Source organism: Penicillium atrosanguineum, assembly GCF_028827265.1.
Source record: "Penicillium atrosanguineum strain IBT 20685 chromosome Unknown utg000006l_segment0_segment0, whole genome shotgun sequence".
In the NCBI taxonomy this organism is placed as follows: Eukaryota; Fungi; Ascomycota; class Eurotiomycetes; order Eurotiales; family Aspergillaceae; genus Penicillium; species Penicillium atrosanguineum.
In genome coordinates, this window is record NW_026623138.1 from 438,901 (window position 1) to 459,222 (window position 20,322).

The 20,322-nt window shown below is 49.6% G+C and overlaps 6 protein-coding genes across 6 annotated transcripts; 2 read left to right on the top strand and 4 right to left on the bottom strand.

The window, feature by feature from the left end:
* Positions 1-937: 937 nt before the first annotated feature.
* N7443_007277 (threonine/serine exporter family protein) lies at positions 938-3,481 on the bottom strand (the record flags this gene model as incomplete). The annotated part of the gene is made up of 1 exon (XM_056887333.1): positions 938-3,481. One exon carries the CDS (start codon positions 3,479-3,481, stop codon positions 938-940), a length of 2,544 nt encoding a protein of 847 aa, XP_056739024.1.
* A 1,645-nt stretch (positions 3,482-5,126) lies between these two features.
* On the bottom strand, positions 5,127-7,258 carry N7443_007278 (fungal specific transcription factor domain-containing protein; the record flags this gene model as incomplete). The annotated part of the gene is made up of 3 exons (XM_056887334.1): positions 5,127-5,195; positions 5,263-6,867; positions 6,923-7,258. The coding sequence occupies 3 exons, from the start codon at positions 7,256-7,258 to the stop codon at positions 5,127-5,129; spliced, it is 2,010 nt and encodes a 669-aa protein (XP_056739025.1).
* Positions 7,259-9,261: 2,003 nt separating this feature from the next.
* Positions 9,262-9,588, bottom strand: N7443_007279 (uncharacterized protein; the record flags this gene model as incomplete). Its single annotated transcript, XM_056887335.1, has 1 exon — positions 9,262-9,588. The coding sequence occupies one exon, from the start codon at positions 9,586-9,588 to the stop codon at positions 9,262-9,264; it is 327 nt and encodes a 108-aa protein (XP_056739026.1).
* A 2,129-nt stretch (positions 9,589-11,717) lies between these two features.
* On the top strand, positions 11,718-14,519 carry N7443_007280 (glycoside hydrolase family 55 protein; the record flags this gene model as incomplete). Its single annotated transcript, XM_056887336.1, has 3 exons — positions 11,718-12,139; positions 12,194-12,836; positions 12,888-14,519. 3 exons carry the CDS (start codon positions 11,718-11,720, stop codon positions 14,517-14,519), a joined length of 2,697 nt encoding a protein of 898 aa, XP_056739027.1.
* A 1,758-nt stretch (positions 14,520-16,277) lies between these two features.
* N7443_007281 (putative GPI anchored protein) lies at positions 16,278-16,826 on the top strand (the record flags this gene model as incomplete). Its single annotated transcript, XM_056887337.1, has 1 exon — positions 16,278-16,826. One exon carries the CDS (start codon positions 16,278-16,280, stop codon positions 16,824-16,826), a length of 549 nt encoding a protein of 182 aa, XP_056739028.1.
* A 271-nt stretch (positions 16,827-17,097) lies between these two features.
* N7443_007282 (uncharacterized protein) lies at positions 17,098-20,209 on the bottom strand (the record flags this gene model as incomplete). The annotated part of the gene is made up of 7 exons (XM_056887338.1): positions 17,098-17,724; positions 17,778-17,883; positions 17,930-18,157; positions 18,205-18,695; positions 18,746-18,955; positions 19,013-19,246; positions 20,087-20,209. 7 exons carry the CDS (start codon positions 20,207-20,209, stop codon positions 17,098-17,100), a joined length of 2,019 nt encoding a protein of 672 aa, XP_056739029.1.
* Positions 20,210-20,322: the final 113 nt, after the last annotated feature.

Genomic DNA, 20,322 nt, shown 5'->3' on the forward strand with positions numbered 1-20,322 from the left:
CCGTGGTAACCAGGTCTTGCCACCGCCTTTCCGCTTGTAAACGAACACGAGCCTGAGCGTCGGCGATTTTTAGCGGAATTTTTAGCGGGGACTACAGTCTGCTAGTAGGCATTCTGCTGCGCCTCTACATATGCTAGTTCCTATTGGGTCGTGCGATTACTGCCTCGGAGTTTTCTTAGGTTGATGACCCTGGATGCCGGCTGCTTATCCCACACTCAATACTGGTCGGTGTAGCTGTAACCATGAATATCTTACTCAGAACTCTGTAGGATATGATTCTTGCAGACAAGATGGCCCAAAAATCAGGAGATCAATTCATGAACATTAGAATGTCTCACATAGGAATTTCCTAAATAGGAATTTCGCAAACAATTGGAGTCGTTGAGAAACAAGGTCATGCACGTCGGCCTATTTTTACTTAAGGTTCAAGAAGGCTGGTGTTCGACGGAAATCTCCGAGACGCTTCCATTCGATATTGGCTACCTTATTTTTCTATCCTGCAGCTTTAAAATCAAAAAACTTACACTCGGAACATTGACGGCACAAATGATAAGAGGAATTTGGTGATGGTTTGATTCGTATTTCATAGATAGAACGAGCGTTTAAACATACACCATCCTAAGTTTGGCGAACGCTTCAACCACTGGAGTTTTGCGGATTTGAAGTTGATACAGATGAAATTTGCGGTCATGAACTGCTCAAGCTTTGGTCTTGTCGGGTGGCTGGACCCACGTCACGGACTCGGTCCCACTCATCAGATTGTGAGCCCTTGCTGCCGAGATGGTATTCGCACGGGTCGGAGGAGTATAGTAGCGGAGCGACCGAGCCTGCCTTCTAATTTTGACCATATGGATTTGGGCGATGAACCCAATGCAGTGGAAGCTGCAATTCGAGTCACCAACCGCGGCATTGAACGTCACAAGTTCACACTACTCCCTCAGAAGCTGAAAAGTCCACTCCGACGCTTACCGTACGGGTAGACCACCAGGGCCGAAATGAAAAGTCCAATAGTGATGCCTATAGCCACCTGGATCATGCCAAATCCCAGACTAAATACTGAGTTTCCGGAAAGCCCAGCTCCCGGCGCGGAGCTAGGTTGGTGATGAGAAGAGATGTTCTGGCGAATCGCATCCGCTGACTGGACCCCTGAGATCAACGAGCCCGTCGCAGCGAGGCCTGATGGCACTAATATAAACACCCCGGGCAGAATAGCAGTCGCAGCATGGCCGTGCCACAGGCGGCTGTACAGGTTACCCAGGATGCCAATGCAGAATGCGCCGACCGTATTGGCGACCTGAGAATTGGAACCGAGACGTAACGTGCTGAAGTAGTTGGAAATATATCCACACATGGCGATGAATGTCATTGGCGGAAGTTGCTTCCATTTACCTTGGTTAATGATCAAGAGCCAGAAGGTCATAACGAAGACGAAAGGGAAGCGCTGGACATAGGGGCTTTTGAAAGCACCTTTCTTGGGACACTGGAGATCTGACACGGCTTTTTGATCAATCAGGCCGTAAATTGTAGTACCGACTGTAATTCCATAGCCAATAAAGAGGGAGAAGATGATAGCGTAGACCATTCGAATTGAACCGGCGATGATTTGATGAGACTGCAGTTCCAAACTGCTACATAGTACAAGGAATCCGGGTAGAATCAGTGCAATCGAGGACTGGGCTATGGCTGAAAAGCAAAATAGATACTCTTTTTTCCCATCGACTACAGTGAGCGTAATACTTCCAAAGGCGCGAGCCAGGAAGGAGGTCACCACGGTCGATGTTACCTCGAAAATATTGGAATATAGCACAGAGCGGGGTGCTGCGAGATGTTGCATAGCTCCAACACAAAGACCATTGAGAAAAATGATGGGCATGTCGATCGGTCGGGCGTTGAAGGCGAAAGGACCGACTGTTGCAGTTGCCAGCCCGTATACCAAAACTACCAACCACTTGGGATAGCGTGGATTGGAGTTCACCACTTCGTCCAATTCTTGCACTGCTTCCTCAATACCGATGACATCGTGGATCACATTTTTGTAGATTAGATGTGTATCGGAGAGTCGAGCAAGATCAACACCCTGTGCCACTCGAACGAGTTTGAATTCCGTGGTTCGTGTCGAGGGGTCATCAAACGCCATGATCATACAGCCTGGCAGGTACAAGAACTGGGCATCGACCTCAAGCACTTTTGCCGTCATCTGCATATACTCTTCCAGCCGATGGGTTGGAGCTCCGAAGGACATCAGCGCTCGGCACAACTGCATGATATACCGTTGTCGGCAGATAATCTCTGCAATATGAACCGTTACTCGAATTTCATCTTCTAGCTTCACTTTGCGATTCGACTGCTTTCCTTGTCGCTTCTCCGCCGCACCAATCACTTCACTAGAGACCGGTGTGCTCGCTCCATTCGAACTACCTGCGCCCCCAATCAGAACAGATGTCGAAGTGTTGGGAGGCTTCTTATACCACTTAACGGGCTTTGCCTTCTTCCCTGTTGGACCACTCCCCGAACTGGAAGCAGAGGCCCCAGAAGCAGAGCTAGCTTGCGATTCACTTGACGACTGACTGGAAGTCCGCGATTTCTTTCCATCCTGCGGTAGCTGTCCTTGTCCTTTTAGCTTCATCAACTGCGAAAGAACACCGCCACCGCCAGAACGATATCGGAGACCGGAACCAATAGCCGACTCGTGCTCTTCACCGACATAGTCCTTGCCGGGTCCCGCACCATATGGTCGCCCTCGAGCTTTCCGTCGTTGTGACGAGTGGTCTTGCGTCAGATCGCGCACTAATCGATGGGCCTCGGAACTGCTATCTGCCTGGTGTGCATGCTTCTCTTCATCCGTTTTATGCTTGTTGTCGGTGAAATCAGACTCAGGCACTGCGTTACCGGTCGCCCAGTCTCCATGGTAGACACCAGATGTCAGATCATCACCTCCATGCTCTGACCGACCTAATCGATTGGCTAGAGCTGAAGCTTTGCGCGACCAGCTCGAAGATACTGAATGCCATCGCTCTCGTACCGAAGATGGAGTCATGGTACCTGGAACATTTCTCCGCTCCGGATCATTTTCTAATGGCTGTTCCGGGGGGGCCTGTTCGTCCGGCGCTATATTCTCGGTCTGCTGGGACACCGGCGAGTATTGTTGTGGCCTACGAGGTTCATCGGCGATATCAGTGGACTCGTGTGCATATGGCATAGTGGGCCGATGCGATTGGCTCTCTTTTTGGGTCTTATCCCATTCTGTGCGGATATCTTCTCGTGGCGGTGCTCGAGCGATGTCTTGCATGGACTTGGAATTTGCTCGCCAGCGAATGCGAGGGGCACTGGGGTCTCTGACCTCTCTATGAATTGAGCAATCATCGTATTTGTTCCCAAGATGCTGGTCGTGCCTTTCTTTAGATTGACCGCTAGGCTTGTCATAGTCCTCCTCGCCATTGCGCTTTTTGGAGGCTAAGCTAGCGCTTTCCCTATCAGACATTGTATTGGTGGTTTCGACTTGGAAGTCGGTTCCTGACTACCGTGAAAACATTGGTATCAATGAGCCTAGCATTAGCAAGGAAGAAGCGATTAGCCTAGGCACCACAGGCGGCAGCTGAGACCTACTGGATGGCAATGGACGGGTTTCAAGGACGAGGACACTAAAATGCACGAGTATAGAGCGTAGCGTTCACGTAAAACTTGACAATGTTCCCCAGACCAATCTGTGCGTCTCCAGTGGCCAATTCTACTTATGCATGAGCTCATGGCGGCGCCCTCGGGATATAATTCAGAAACGTGGGTCCAGTACGGAAGAATGGGGAATGAGGCCAAGCGGAAAAGGCAAAATTAATATCCTATCTATTCCCTAGAACGGAGTTCTTTCAGCGGAGTTCTTTCAGAACGAGTGCCTTTACCTCTTCAACAGGCCCTGAACGAAGGGCTTGGAAACGATGATATTGGTAGTGTAAAACTAAAAAGGGACTAGGATCCGGACTCTAAGAGCCTAGCATTCCCCGGCCGAAACACCGCCTTCGGATTGGGGTAATGTGACCCGGGCCGTAACACTCGGCTCTGTCCAGATTGACCGGACGGTGTTCCTTGTCGTAACAACTCTTCACAACCAAGGTTCACCACTTCGCCTCATCGGATTGTTACTCCGAGCTTCAGGTTTTCCGCACAACAGCTTCATGTCACGGGGCATGATGTGGATGATTTATAGGCTAGGTCTGTATTTGTCTCAGATTTCAATTGTTTGTAGGAAAGCTAACGTGGTGGGTCGCTGGATCGTGGAAATGTACAAGGCACGGCCTCAAACAATGTTAACCATGGTCGCGTTACTGTAGCAGCAGCGAATATGTAGATATTCTCCATAAGCCACTAGCTGGCTTGTGAGAAATCCAAAGAATACTTGCAGGCCGACTCAGACCACTTTCTCCCTTGCCTCGTTCCCAGGAAGATAGAAGCCGACTTGTTATCTGCTTTAATAATAACTGTAACGCAATAGGCCGGATCATGTTGATTACGGCGGCTGCTTCAGAAGCTGGCGAAGCAGTCTTTGCGCGCAGCCTTGTGGATGAGATCTCACTGACAGGCAGAGAATGCATAGTAATAGTCGATACCAAGATGGCCCATACACAATTGTACAGGAACACTTTGCCTTTACTTGACCATGATGATCTCTACACAATGCTCATTCCTGCCCAATGGAATTGATGATTAATAGGGCCTATCGGGGGGTCAGTCTACTATTAGGCACCTGCATAGCCTCGGCGTGACTAGCTTTGCTCCATCGACTTAATATTTCAATCAACGACTTACAAATTGCGCATGAGGATGTGCGCTAGGGATATTCTTTTGATTCGTATTGGCAATATCCAGATTTCGGCACGTTTCTGGCCCGTCGCCGTAGAAATAATGTAGAGCGCTCTCTTTATCCAGGAATCCATGACCTGACTGAAAGAATCGGCGTATCATGGATATTTTGAAAGTGGCATGGCTCACATGGCCTCGTATACACTGGATTTAGCTCTCTTACGAGGGTGTAGTAGACTCTCGTTTTGTGGCTTCCGATCGGATGACTAAATTGTCCGTATATGTGCTAGAGCAATCAGGTTAAAAAACTCGAATGTTTCGTCCGAGCAATTTCATCCAAAGCCACTGTACATCCAGGTCATAGGCTCAGATATACCGAAGTCAAATTGGCTGTCGGGCGTCTAACAAGGGTACTATCAGTAATCATCGCTGATAAAGACTTCCAGGGAGAAGATTCTATGAACTTACCATGAATGCCCAGTTCCCAAGCAGGTCCGGCATGCCATCAACTTCGAGATCATTGATATCATCGAAATTCACCCCACTATCTTGACCTTCACCCGCCTTTTTTTCTAAAATAGACAAGCATAATGCCTCTGCATCTTCTGCGGTCTGCAGAAGCATGTACGGTAATTTTTCCTTGGAGGCACGCATCATGAGAGCGTTGATCTGGGTATAAACCAAGCAAGTGAACAAATATCCCTTCGTATTGGTCTCTCCAGCTTCAATACATCTCAAATTCCAATTCTTATAATCCTCGATGACACAAAGAAGATCACGCCGTAGTGGAACGGGTCCAAGACTATCTTCCTCCTGGAGCTGAGTTTTCAACTCCGATGCAATGAGGAAGCACGCTTGCATTGCAGAAGTGCGAAAAGGGCCGGATCCACACTGAGCCAATCTTGTCAGGTCTTGTTGCGTTATATTCTGCTCTTCGTTCGCGTTGCTGGCCATTAGAGATGAGGGATGGATGGCACACCAGATCTTAAGTGCGTTTTCGACAACAACGCGTCTGGAGAAGGCGAAAGCTGTTTCGTTCACGACACCGGCGAAGAATGGCAGGTGTAGCGCGAGGAGATAACGGCGGACGAGCCAGTCGAGGGTTCTTATGCCGAACTGCGATGTCCCACTGGCAGGTCCGTACGACTTCAAGTCTTCAAAGATGGCTTTATAAGAGCGGCGCAGCTCTGAATCGACGTGAATTGTTTCTTCGTACGTCATGTGTGCACCGAGCGCGTTGAGTGATCTAACAATAGCCAGACGGAGTGGGAAAAGTTTCCGAAGAGCCAAGGCTACAGACATCTGAGTGAATGCCTGTTCGGGTTTCGATATCGGATCATCGCTCATGATCTGCTCGTCATCAAAACTTCCCGGTGGGTGTGTGTCAAAGTCCTCTAGTGAGAACAGAGGAGGCCCACCCGATACCATACTTGTAGAGAGAACCAGTTCCATTATGGTGTTCCAAAGTCTGCGACGCATCTCAGTCACAAATGTTGTTCTTTTCGGCAGGTATATCGGGTCTCGATTCAGACCCATGTACACTGCAGTTCTAAATAGCTCTCCTGTCGATATCCAAATCAGGCCTCCGTCGACGCCGACATTTTCTCGTGCAAGAAGAAGCAAAATTGTGGTCTGGAGGAATTGAATGTTTAACCTTGACTTGAACTCTGGTTCGGAAATCCATGTTTGGGCCTCGTACACCCACCTTATGGCCGAGGTACGCAAAGAGAATTTGTCGTCGTGCATTGTAGCGCCGATCGCAAAGATGAGCTTCAATTGCACCAGAAAAGACATATCGGGCGGGGTACCCGATAGCCATAGCGCATCGTAGTCTCGTCTGAAAGTCGGGATATGCAAGATCCTGTAGACAGTCTCAAATGTCCGAATGTAAACCTCTACAAGGACATCCGCAACATCTTTCGGTGGGAGCTCGGCGGTCGGCGCGGCAGGCCACGAAGGTTTTCTCCGGGTTTTGATCAACTTTCCCAGATATTTGCATCTTTGCAAGTCGTAGAAAGCCTTACTTGTTTCATTCCGGACAAGTGGCTCGATGGTCTGAAGGATGTCTCCGAACTGAAACCCAATCAGTCTTTTATCGCCTTAGGGCGATTTCAATTCGGGGTCTTACCTGAGCGACTCCATTCATCCAATGACTTTGACCAAACACTCGAGCCTTATGCATAATCGTGCGCGAGGTGGTTGGAATGCGGCCATCTGCCGGAACTTCCTCCTGCACGTGGAATGTCCCAGCGATGTGCGACGTTGTCGTCGCGATGTTGTAAGTTGGGCTGGGGGCGCTCAATCCAGCTGATCTTCGCTTCGCACGCGACATCTGATCTTCGAGCTGTTGAATCTTGATCCGCAATGACTCGACTTCTCGGGAGGAAGACTGACTAGCCGGTGTCGACGGCTCTGTTGAGTTGGCGATTCCCGACGTTGAATCTGACTGATAACTTGGAACCATGGCATAACGACTGGCATCAGAAAATTGATCGGTTGGTTTCGGAAACCGGTAAATGTCGGGCTCTGGCTGGTCAAGATCGGATGTTCTAGCGTGACGAGGCCGTCGCGATGGTGGGGGCGACAACCTGTCATATACGCAGTTGCTGCTCTTCGATCGGAGGCAGTTGCTGCAAGGAGATTCTCGATTGCACTTAATCTTTCGCTTTCTGCAGAGAGAGCATGATCTGTCGATGTCAGCTCCGTCGCTCATTCCTGTTATCTCCGATCTACATACACGGGCGGTCGCCGTCGTCGGCGCTGGGGTATACCATGCGAGACGTTCACACCGGCGTTTTCCATACCTCACATGTCAGACTTATGCAATTGCGCGATTCCCTGTATCTCAATCTCCTAGGTAGAAGAAAATCGAAGGATGAGCGAAAGAAAAGTGAAAAAGACACGGGGCTGTCAGATCTGATTACAGGAAGTGCGCAAATGGTCCGTCGCGCTCGCCATTTCCCGACTTTAAGTCCGAGTCCGTGCTTCCTCCGCGGCGCTGAATCTATACGCACCCTGAATCTACGCCGATGGGCTTACTTGTGTAGAGGGGGTAAGAATCATTTTATTAGCCATTATGTCCATCGACATGAGCCTTTCCAGCTCAAATCGTAATAAAAACACTTTTCCAAATACAGGTACGTCTTTCCAATCACAATTTGTGGATATATATTGTGGATATATCTTCTGTTCAAATAGACAGGAGACGGATCCAAGGAGGAGCTTGCATCTTCTTCGCTGCTCTAGGCTCAACCAACTCATTCGGATTGTTCGAGGAATAGTATGCGACTCTCGTTTCATACCTGATTGTTATTATCAATGCCTCGTCGACGTTTGGTCGCACTATACATGGAATAATGGCAGACAAGTTTGGTCGTCTGAATGTATCTACAATTGGTGGAATCTCGATAGGGATCGTGATCTTATGTCTGAACAAGGCCAAGTCCACACCTGTTTTGGTGGTGTACTCGCTCGCTGTGGGGTTTCCTTCGGGGACCACTTTCTCGGGCGGATCTGCTGTATTTACAATCCGTATCAAGGCCTCTCAAAATCCTAGTACGTATATGGTAATGGGAATGGGGATTGCTTCGTTGGTAGCTCTGATTAGGCCTCCTGTTAATGGTGCATTTGTGAGTCCTTATGCGGGTTTCTCGCAAATTCTTATATTTAGTGGGCCAGTGTGCGTGTTTGGTGGCTTCGTTGTGCTTAGAGCCAAGGCTGTTACTCCGCAAGGGAATTTGGACGGAAATGAGCAATGTGATCAGTTTTCATTTTACATCGTTGACGAAGATGGTAGAAGAATATGTGAAGATGACCACTAGGTGGAGAGTGTCTCTGTCAAGGTCAATTTAATTACATTGGATATGTTCGCAACTTGGACAGCATCACAACTTAGACAAGCCATCAATTTTCTGGCTCATATCACCAGGTACTTGTTGTGGTCGCGTTGGAGTCGGTATGTGGCCCTGGAGTCGAGGTGAGACACCTCGCATGCCACTGGGCGCAGGGAACAAGGGAGACCAACGTTATGTGGACCAAAATTCACCAGTCTGCCGTGTGGAAAAGCTGCAAAAAGCTTCCCCACACGATTCAGATCAACCGAGAACTTTGTAGACGGAAGATGGCAAGATTCCAAGATTGCACTGGTTTTCGCCGGAGGACGGAGGGGGTGTAATTCCCGAGTTATGTACTGAGTAAGGGACCGAGGCCATGCATATGACAAGTAGTGACATCACTCTTTCGCAGCAAGGTGAATACATAGTTTCGCAAATGAAGGGTATAAGTATGTTCGAGGTGGGGATAGGCCGATTTCATGGATTCGCTTCAAAGCACAGGTAGACCGAAAACTCCGGCATTGAGAAATGGCACGCTTTATGGTCGGGAAAAGGCATCGTGTCGTAACAGGCTAGATCTAACCAAAGTAGAGTCAGTTGCAGTTCCCAAATTGCATGAACAAGACTTACCCAGCTAGCGTGAGATAGAGTAAGACCGAATCGGCACTCCGTTCCCAGCAGCAAAGCACTTCCTAGGTGGAATGGCATCAAAAACTTCGCCAGTGCAGTATTCCCCTGTATAAGCTGTGAGACGTGCAGTATCCTCAAACTCCCCTGCGATCGCCACGCCGAACCCCTCCTCCACTGGGTAACAATGTGACTCTTTCGGATAGTTTCCAACCGTGAAGCGCTCTTCGCCCGCACACCAGTTGTTTTCGTAAGCACTGTAGCTCCACATTGTCCAGTCAGAGGCCAAAGCCGGGACGATGAGAGCAAGAAGGAACGAGATATTGAATCGCATGATGAAAGATGAAGGTGGTGAAGCCAAGCCGCTGTGACGTTGCAGTTAACGGAGGGTCGGGGATGAGAAGAAACCTGCACCTCCCCTTTTAAACGAGCTGCCTGGGGTTAATGGATTCAGGGTCTGCACCGGGGGCCGTTGGCTTGAACATCGACGTGCTTATTCGTCAGGTATCGCGTAAGAGGCTGTGCACTCCCCACGCGGTTTGAGTTCTCAACAAATAGGATTCGGCAAGCGAGCATGGGCCCACTGATAGGAGATGATGGAAAAGCTTGGTATTCGGATGGGAGATCGAGGTTGTCATGCCTCTATTATGATAGCTCATAACGCCTAAAAGCTAGTCCCAACTAGCGAGTTGTCTTTGACTTCAATAAAACATGGGTTTAAGCCATGCTATTCATTGCTGGTGGTAAGGGGTTGCACTCTGGCCACTTGTCTCGGAACGGCTCGGCCCAGATAGCCTGGACTGGAGCGGGGCAGGCCTTCGTTAATTAATCACTCAAAATCACGATTATGCTAAACCTGGGCTAAACAGATAACAGTTTATAGCATTAACCATTAAGCCACCAGTAAGGGTTTCCCTTAGAAAGTCGTGGCTTCAACTATGTGGATTTCGAATGTGCGCCTTCGCTTGCCAGCCAGAACCGCAAAAACCTCCATGCTCACCTCCTGATACTGGTAATTCATCACTGACAGCATTGGTGGTAGAACTCTGCGACCTACTCAGATAGTAATTGTTCAGAGAGAAATCAGCGATAAGAGGAACTAATGACAAATCAAGAGTAGACGCCAGGATTGCGTGGTAATCGGCTTTGAGATGGTGACATCTATCTTAATGTTGGAGGGTACCTCTGACTTCTGGCCCGAATAGTGGAGCTCAGCTAGAGATAAAATTGTTGTTTGCTGACATGGCTCAACATTTTCTGTGTCCAATACTTTACAGGATACGACGTGCGTGATTTCTATCGCTTAGTTTTTATATGTATATCCACGTAGAGCCTAGGACGTAAATTGCTGCACAGCTTCGGAGGAAAATGACCCAGCCAAAGTACTTCCAACCTAATAGTCTCTACCATTGCAAGAATTGGGCCTTGGTGTGCTCGTACTTTTGTGTTCTCGGGCGTCCAGTGCGGCTGCTTAGAAAAAGTTTCGCTTTGGTTTATATGCAAAGGAAACGCCTCAATGATCTGGCCGATGATGGGGAAGGAACTCCATTCTTGGCCAACGGTGAGACATTCTTGTCATAGTTGGCAAACATCCTATACAGTGTTGTCCTTGATTAATCGCTCAGTATGTGCGACCGGACGAAATTTGGCGGGTGCACTGGCGCAAGCGAAATAAGCCAAGAAATGATGGCCGAACGATGCGTCGGGCTAGAAGCCGGATTACTCAACCCAAGGGGTTTCTCCGGCAGGGTTCGAATTATGAATATAAATAGAACGCCGTTGTTAAATTAAATACATTAGTATAACCGATTGAGCTTATTTTGTTGAAGATAATATGGCTCATAGAATTTGAGGAGAGTTTGGTCTAGTCAAACGAAGGTGTATCGCCGCGCAGCTGCGCACCCGCGTAGTGGTATTGAAGCCAAATTCCGTAACTCTCACCCTGGCCATTTCCCATGCAAGCCCAGGCTATTCACGTCGAGAAGATCTCTGTATCCCCTCGGCTTTAATTGCCCTGAGTTGTGGTGGACAAGATAATGTATCTGGAGAAGTCGTGTTTACTTACCCCTAGTTCCCGATCGGGCAAGACCAAAACTAAACATTAACCAAACCAATGTCTTCTTGTTTTCATCAGCCTGAAGCCCGCAAAAGCGACGAAAAGACCACGAGTAATATCAAATGAACTCACTTCGAAGCAAAGAGTTTGTTTATCTCGATTTAGCCAGCACGTTCACAGATCCTGGAGTTGGCAAGGGATGTCGATCCCCGGTGGCCAGGCCAAATAGCTACACGCCCGTGACAGCATTCCAGATATGCTATGGCTGGCACGCGTCCATACCAGTTGTCTGGGCCGTTGCGATGCGCGCGCTCCGTGCCGGGCATGCGAAGGTTTGATTCTTTTTACAGCTTTCTTCTCTCATCTCCTCTGCACATCCTGGTTGGCGTTGAGACTTGAGGATCAGGATGAGGAGCTCATTATCTTTTACTGTGCTGGCAGCTGTTTCAGCTACGGTGTCCGGGGCTATTATTCCTCTCAATGGGATTCGTCTCCCGGGCTATGAGCCGAGCCCAGGCACTAGAGGCAGCCATGTTCCGGCCTGGTTTGCTTCATTAGTTGCTGGATTGCCGTTCCCAGGCTCGATTAAGGTAACTCCAAGCTCCTCGAGCTCGAGCTCGTCCACTACAACGTCGATTACTAGCTCTGTCATCCCAACTTCGCCGACATTGGGCAGTTCGCCAGTGGCAGCTACGCCAACAACCATCACTCCAGTTATGCCGACTGTAGCCTCACCTGCCAGCTCAGCAATGACTTCAATCGAGTCCGAGCATGCGCCCGAGCCGGTGACATCGGTCCTAACTCTCACGCCGGTTCATGACTCAACACCGTGAGTGTGGTTTCGCTCACGAGATTTTCATCGCTGATATCTACATAGGTCGAGCTCTAAATATGCTGCTCCTGCCACGAAGACTTGTGCTGGTCCATCCCAAAAATCATCCAATGCTTACTGGTTGGATGACATGGACCAAAATCAACAGGGCGCAGGTTTTGCCCCTTACGTGAACGGCACGAATAAATATGCAGTGTACCGGAATGTTATGGATTACTCAGTTGTGAACGACGGATCGGGCGACCAGACAGCGAAATTGCAACTTGCAATTGACGATGATAACAACGGCGGTACCCGTAAGGGCAAGGGCGTGACGCGCTATCCTGCCGAGGTGTATTTGCCTGGCGGCATATACACACTAAAGAGCACTCTCAAGCTGACTGTTGGCACAATCATTGTTGGAAACCCATCCAACCCACCCATAATTAGAGCGGCTCCAGATTTCGTGGGACAATACCTCGTCTTGGGTTACGACGAAAAGGCCGGCCAACCGGAGACCAGCTTCATGACCTTGGTAAAAAACGTCATCCTTGACACAACTGCGGTTGCGCCTGAAAATTCCATCACTGCGCTTCAATGGGGTGTGGCTCAAGGATCTGGACTCACGAACGTGCAAATCCGTATGCCAGTTGGATCTACGGGACACACTGGTATCGATATTTTGGCCGGCTCAACCATTGCCGTGACGGATGTGGTAAGTCAAGCAGCGGGTGTTCCAATTGACCACAAGACTAACATGGAATAGACTATTTCAGGCGGTGCGACCGGTATCATCAACTCTAACCAGCAAGTCAACTTCAAAAACATATATTTCGAGTCTTGCGATACTGCATTTAATGCCAAGGGCGGATGGACTGTTCTTTTACAGAGCGCAACTTTCGTCAGCTGCAAGCTCGCTATTGACATGGGTGGAAACGGCCTGGGAAGCATGGTGCTCCTCGACTCAAAATCGTCAGCTGCTCGTGGGCCTGTTGTCCGATTATATGACTCGTCCCATGATAGCGGGTACCAGAATAGCCAACTTCTCATTCAGAACTTGGTCCATGACTCTTCAACAGCCATTGTAGTTGGTGTCAATGGATCGACACATCTGCCCTCCTCGTCTCATGTTGACACTTGGGCCTGGGGTACTACTGTTCCCGGTGGATACGAGACTGGTAAAAGTTGGACCACTCAGCAGCCTGCAAACCTGCTTGTTGATGGAAAATACTTCATCAAGGCTCAACCATCTTATGCGGATTACGCCAGCATTGATATTGTCAATGTGAAGACTGTCTCTGAGCATCCGGTTATGGGCGATGGCCGCACTGATGATACCCAATCACTGAACCATATCTTGGCTGAAAATGCAGCGAACTGTAAGATCACCTACTTCCCATTCGGAGTCTACCGAGTTTCGGATACCATCATCATTCCTGTGGGCACACGTATTGTCGGTGAGGCATGGGCCGTCATCTCGGGATACGGTGATGCTTTCAAGGATTCATCCGCTCCCAAAGCTATCGTCCGAGTTGGAAACCCGGGCGATGTTGGAAATATTGAAATCCAAGACATGCGATTCTCAGTCGGCGAAGTGCTTCCTGGAGCCATTGTTGTAGAGATAAATGCGGCTGGCGCACAGCCCGGTGATGTTGGCATGTGGAATACCCTGGTGACAGTGGGCGGTACAGCCGAGACAGCCATTTCGAACACCTGTACTTCACAAGACACCAAGGACTGCATGGCCGCGTACATGGTGATGCATCTCACAGAGAGCTCATCTGCATATATCGAGAACTTCTGGGGCTGGACAGCAGACCACAACCTCGACAGCACTTCCATTTTTACCGTCATTTCCACGGGTCGCGGCATCCTCGTCGAGTCAACAAAAGCAACCTGGCTTACGGGAACAGGCTCCGAACACCACTGGCTGTATCAGTACAATTTCCACCACGCCGCCAATGTCTACGCAGGCCTCCTCCAAAGCGAGACACCTTATATGCAAGGCTCAGGCGAATACGAGAAGGCACCCGCCCCATGGACCGTAAACGCCCAGCTCGGCGACCCAGACTTCTCATGGTGCAGCGCCGATGACGAAAAATGTCGCTCAGCCCTCGCGACCAACATCGACGGCGGCTCCAACATCGCGCTCTACAACTCGGCAGCTTGGGCCTTCTTCGACGGCTACTGGAACGGACTATACAACGAGCCCTGCGACGGCAATTGCCAGAGTAACATGATGCGCGTAACAGGTGCACCGGTGAATTTGATTTGGTATTCCATCAGTACTCGGAAGACGGATGTCATGGTGCTTGATGGAGTGACAAACCCGCGTGAGGCGAATCATGCCGGTGGATGGGAGGCTGTTATCCAGGCATATCGACAGTTTGAGACTTGATGGTCGGTCACATGGCTTATTTCTTGGACATATGCATTCACTATGAAAAACATAATTTTAATGATGCTTGTTTCAAATTTCAGTTATAAGATAAGACGTACGAATGTGCAGGTGTAAATCCTGAATCATGCCCCTTGATTGGGCTTGAGTGGGATTTTTTCCGTTACCGAATCAACCGCACAAACTGCCTCTGTGGTTCCTAGGTAATTGAAGGCGTGAGTGATGCAGGACTAGAGGGATAGAGAAGATGACCAACGAAGGCTCCAAATAGAACTTTGACCTGCTCTAACACGGCCACGTGAACCTTCTAATTTAGAAGTGCTAGGATGTAGATACACCGGCCTTCACTTGATTGAAAGTTCTTGTTATCACAAGTCTACCACATAGATAACGACGTGAGAGAGCGTACGCAGTGGTAGATCCTTACCGAAGCCATATATATAACACTACCTAGGGCTACAAACCCACTACATTAAATATACATATCCACTCTCTAAGTATGTACCTGAATCAAGGGGCGGTTGACCTCCGACAGATTCTAATTTTGGAAGGCGGATTACTCGAAGACCATTGTATATAAGCTTTACATATAAAGAAGGTAAGGAGCCTGAATACACCGCGTGGGATGTCAACAACATTTAAAGGCTCTAGTAAGACTCTGAGAATAGTGCCAAAAGTAACCATTTCCAGCTCTCAATTTACAGACATTTCGCGAGAGTCTGTGAATCATGGAACAGTGAGAGTCTGCCTAGACGGCACACTGGTGTATTGCGTTGATTGTATCTTATACCATTGCCGTTGATCATCGACCAAGTCAGTGTAAGAGGAGATGATCTAGATCTTCCATGTTTTCCATATAGCCAACATGAGACAACATTAGTTTGGAGAAAGCCAAGCTGAGACTTCATGCGTCCGAGGCAGTGTTCTTTTTTAGAAACACACGTGACTTGCCGTGGCTATGGTGTCTGCCCAAGGCCTCCAAGACCCCAATAATTGGACTTCGCCCCAGTGGCGTCGGAGATGGAGTCTAGTCTCCAGCGTCACAATACGACGTCATCCCAGATCTTGGCCGCTACGAAACAAGGCCCTGGCGGCGCAAATAAACCAGGACATGGCTGCGCTAGCCAAGAGTCCAAAACAGAAACAGTTACGTGCCTTTACGGAGGCTACACCAAGTGGCCCCCACATTGTAGGGGACGAGACGCCGCGGTACACACGCGCAGCCTATGGTTGCTGATCGGTGGAGATCTTCCCCGCTGGCCCTGACCTTAGGGGTAGGATGTGGCGGCGGCATTGCCGTGGAATTCCGGTTAGGTCAAGATTCGAAGGCAGCAGAATATCCAGATGAAGTTTCTATCTTCGGGGTGCATAGCCATAGCCTTGGCCATGTGAATGCAGGGCCTTGCTCATGTGCAGCACATGACAACCTTCCAGAAACACGGGAGACAGGGAATACAGTTGGTCAGGAGAGACCGTCAGTGTGGGTCGCGAAATGACGATTGGCTTAATCATACGAAACACTCCATCGGGCGCAGTTGATCATAGGGAATCACTCCGTGTGGATTTCACATTGCCACGGGCAACTAAACTTAGCACTTGATTAGGGGCCGCAATTTCCTTGCGGCACATATAAGGACTCCCATACTCCCCAGATCTTGTATAGGATCATCCCACTCTACCAAACAAACAAGCTACCCTTGCACCATTACTTCTCCACACTTCAACCAAACCAAATCATCACCCACTTGAATCACCAAAATGAAGTTCACTCTCCTCACAACCGCCCTCTTCCTTTCCACCGCCGCCTATGCCGCCGATGTGGACTCCATAGTCTCCGCCGCTGAAGGCATTGCGGCCACAGCCTCCGCTGGCGGCGAATCAATCGGCTCCGATGCCGCTGCGGCAGCGACTTCCATCGCCCACGCCGCTGAAACCGGCGGCTCAGCCGCCCTCTCAACCCTGACCAGCGACGCCGCCTCCATCGGATCCGCAGCCGCCAGTGCAGCCAGTTCCATTGGCTCGGATGCTGCTTCAGCCGGCTCGGATGCTGCTAGCAAGGCTTCGACTTGGGCTACACAGTTTACTACGACTGGCTCTATTACTACGACTGATTCTAATGGTCGCCAGACCACTGAGGCGACTACTATTACGAGCAAGGGTACTGCTACTGAGACCGGGATGAACACTGCTTCGTCGACTGCTTCTGGTGCTTCGAGTACCGGCACTAATGTTGCGGGTTCTGGGCCTGCGGCTATGGGTGCTGCTGTTGCGGGTCTGGGTATGCTTGGTGTTATGGCTGCCCTGTAGAGGGTGCCTTGATACAATTGTCTCGATACGGAGACTGAGCATGGCAAAATTATGCTTTTCTTCACGACTTTCTTTGACTCGCTGGTGAAATCCCCAAACGGGGCGGATTTAATATTGGATTACTGTACATATAGTAAATAAATAACACTCAAGATCCAATCCTTCATATATCCAATACGGTTTCCTGTAAATGGAGTATATCCTAGCCTTGATAATAATAATCTTCCACATATCCACATCAAGCCCAAGTACTCTATATGCACGGGATAAATCACCTACTTTCCCAGAACTGAGCATCGATAGCAACCAGCCTATTAAACAACTGATTCCTGGACCTCATCCCCGTCAAATGGAAACTCTGCCCCTCCCCGCCCCCAACCACCAAACCGTCAGCAGCCTCTTTACTACCAGCCGTCAACTCAACAATCAACTTCCCCTTCCACCCAAGCCCCTCCGTCTTCTTCAACTCCCTAATCTCAGTCACAGGAATCTGAAAGAGCACAGATTTCTCTTTCCTGCTTTCAATCCTGAGATCATCCAGCCCCGCAGATTGATAAGTCGTAAAATACAGAATAGGCGGCTCCTTCGAAGAATCAATGACAGCCGCGCCACGCTTCCGCTCGAATTTTGCGTCAAATTTGAGTGGTCCGAATGGCTTGGATACAAAACCTCGTTTCTGGAGCATGGTGAGGAGGTTCTTGGTATGTGCGGAGCCGGCGATGGCCATTGCGCGGTCCATGGCTATGTGGCCGCGGATGGCGGTTGCAATGGTGCGGCGGACGAATTTGAGGAGTTTGAAAACCCAGCGGCGTTTAGGTTTCTGGGGCGGTAGGGGCTCGTTGTTGAGAGTGCCGAGGGTTGTCGTGGAGGGGGAGTTTAGGGATGCGAGGTCGCTGGACTGAGGGGTTGGGGTTGGTTTTGATTTCTTGTGGATTGGCCAGGCACGTTCACTGTCTCCGACACTTGGCGGGGGTGGGAGGGGGAGGAGCTGATTTCGCCGATGCGGAGGAGGGTTAGGGTAAGTTGGGCGTTCGTTGGGACGCCTTTCAGCAGTGTCCTAGGATTGTTAGTTGAAGTTCTCGAGAATGGAATGGGAGACTCACTTCTGCATATCGAGATGGTCTTGCCAGTTTGGAATCTTCTGGTTCAACATATCCAATGTGTAGGCAAATATCGGATCACCGAAAAATCCGAGACCAATGGCGAAACCGACGCCCTTGATAATCCAATAACTAGATGTAAATGGTGCCACGAAAGCGATGATCGTTAAAATGCTAGAAAGGCGTAGCCGAGAAGAGACTAAATAGAATGGCGGAGTTGGAGAAAAGAGACTGTTTCGGGGTTAGATATTGTCACAGAGGCAGAGCAGTGCACTCACTTGGCGAATTGTTCGTAAATGTCCGTGATATCGCTGATGACACGCATTGCCTTATCGGTCCCCTTGGCAGCCTTGGACCTCATCGGCTTTTTCGTCTTGTCCTCGGGACCATCGTCGGGCTGGCCATCCGGTGCGCCTTCGATGGCCAACAGAGGCTGTGGTGTAACCGGCACATCGGGTTCATCTTCAGCGACGGTCTGACCGTATTTGGCAGCGGCACCCTCCATCGCCATAGTTGCAACACTGTCGACGAGGTTCTTCGCCTCCTGCTCTGCGGCTTCACCTTTGTGATTCTCCGGAGCTCCGGTCAAACTATCATGAGACTCTGGTAGGTCACTCGACGAGCTATGCACGCTCGAAGCATCCGAATCTGTCTTCGCCGGAGCCATTGGGAACAGGACTGTTCTGATAGGTGGGAACATGATTAGAGCAACAAAAAGACTCAATATAGCCGGGATAAGAAGATCCAAGAACCACGATGAGAAATAGACCTAAACAGGATCAGCCGATTGTCAAATCTGCAAAAGGGAAAAAAGCATACTGCACAGGATACCGAAGTCCGAACCGGCTCCTTCCAGGACCTCAACCTCCCAACATGCCGAAAGAACTCCGTCAATCCCACAACAACAGACGTATAGAACCTCTCAACGGTCATCCGCAATTTCTCAGGTGGAAACTGCTCATCATCGGCCCGATTCAGATCAATATCCCTAGCCTGTGCATCCGGCACCGCTTTCACATGGTAGATTTGCTGGGTCACATGTTAGCCCCGGGAATCCTGAGCCCAAAGAACCACCGATTCTCGTACCTTATTAAACCGTCGAATCAGCATCCATAGATCTTCGTTCGAAAGCCCTTCTGCTAGAGTTTCCTCCACCGTGCGCGACGAGGGTTTCCATTGAGTTTGCGGTCTATCGGTCACTGGTTCTCCGCTTGCGCTTCCGCTTTCGGGGACCTGGGGGAGCTCGAAGCTGTCCGTGTCGTCCAACTCGCGGGGGACTTCATGGTCCAGACTCATCTTCTGTTGGGAGATGAGGTAGTCCTGCGTGTAAGTGACCAAGATAGTGGTAGTGGTCGTGGTGTTAAGTGGATGTTGTTAAATTCGAGGGGAAGCTCCATGCTTGGCGTTGATTGATGGGAAATTGTGGGGAAATCGACGTCATATTTTGGGGATATTCTTAGCCCCTGCAGATGGAAATGGAAGCATTGCTGGGGTTGAACTCATCGTTCAAGCCATTTAGTTACATATGAGTGGTTCACCTTTCGAATGAAGGCATTTTCAGAAATACTTGCGGTCAATCTCTAAGGTTGTACGCGGAACTCATCGGCTAATTTATCCCTTCCCCTCACAGAACCCCCCTGGGCCCTCGAGTGAATGGCAGAAACGAACCATCCTGCTGAACAGCTTTCGCAGCACATAACCAGCCAACTCGGTCCTTGGTATATCGTTCAACTCTTGGCTTAAGCTTCGTCTCATGCAAGTTGAAATCGTCCACCGTGCCAATGCGCAGGATGCTATATCCCGGAAACGCTTCCCCGACGCGATACATCAGCGTACCGCAAGTCGAGCAGAAATGATTCGTCATCGCTTTGCCTGATTCAATGGTCTTGGACTGGCTGAATGTTTTCAGATTGGCGCGCCCCCGCAGGTGTTGCAGGTGTGTGTCTGCAACGATGAAGTTGGAAGCGAACATCGATGCTGTGATCTTCCGGCAGTCTGTGCAATTGCAGATGAATGTATCGATCAGGCCTGGACCTTGAGTAGGCTTTGTGTACGAAGATTAGCTGAGGGTGCTTGGTAAGTGTCAGGGAACAGCGAAGCCCCGTTGATAAGTTTCTAAGTCTCGATAGACGTGTATGCACTGGGACGGGAAATTCTTACAAATGCCAGTTGAACAGCACCACAATAGCAGGTCGCTGTTGCTTGATCTTCTGTAGACCAGCCGTCATCCGCACCTCCGGCAAGAGGTATATAGGGCTTAGATTTATCCGCAGCGGCCGCCATGATTCCGGAGTCAACTTTCAGTTATTCAAGATGCGACTGATTAGTGAGAGAAATGGACAATATCGCTCTCGCTAAGTAAGAAAAAACTTTTTAGAAGAATACCTGAAGACCTG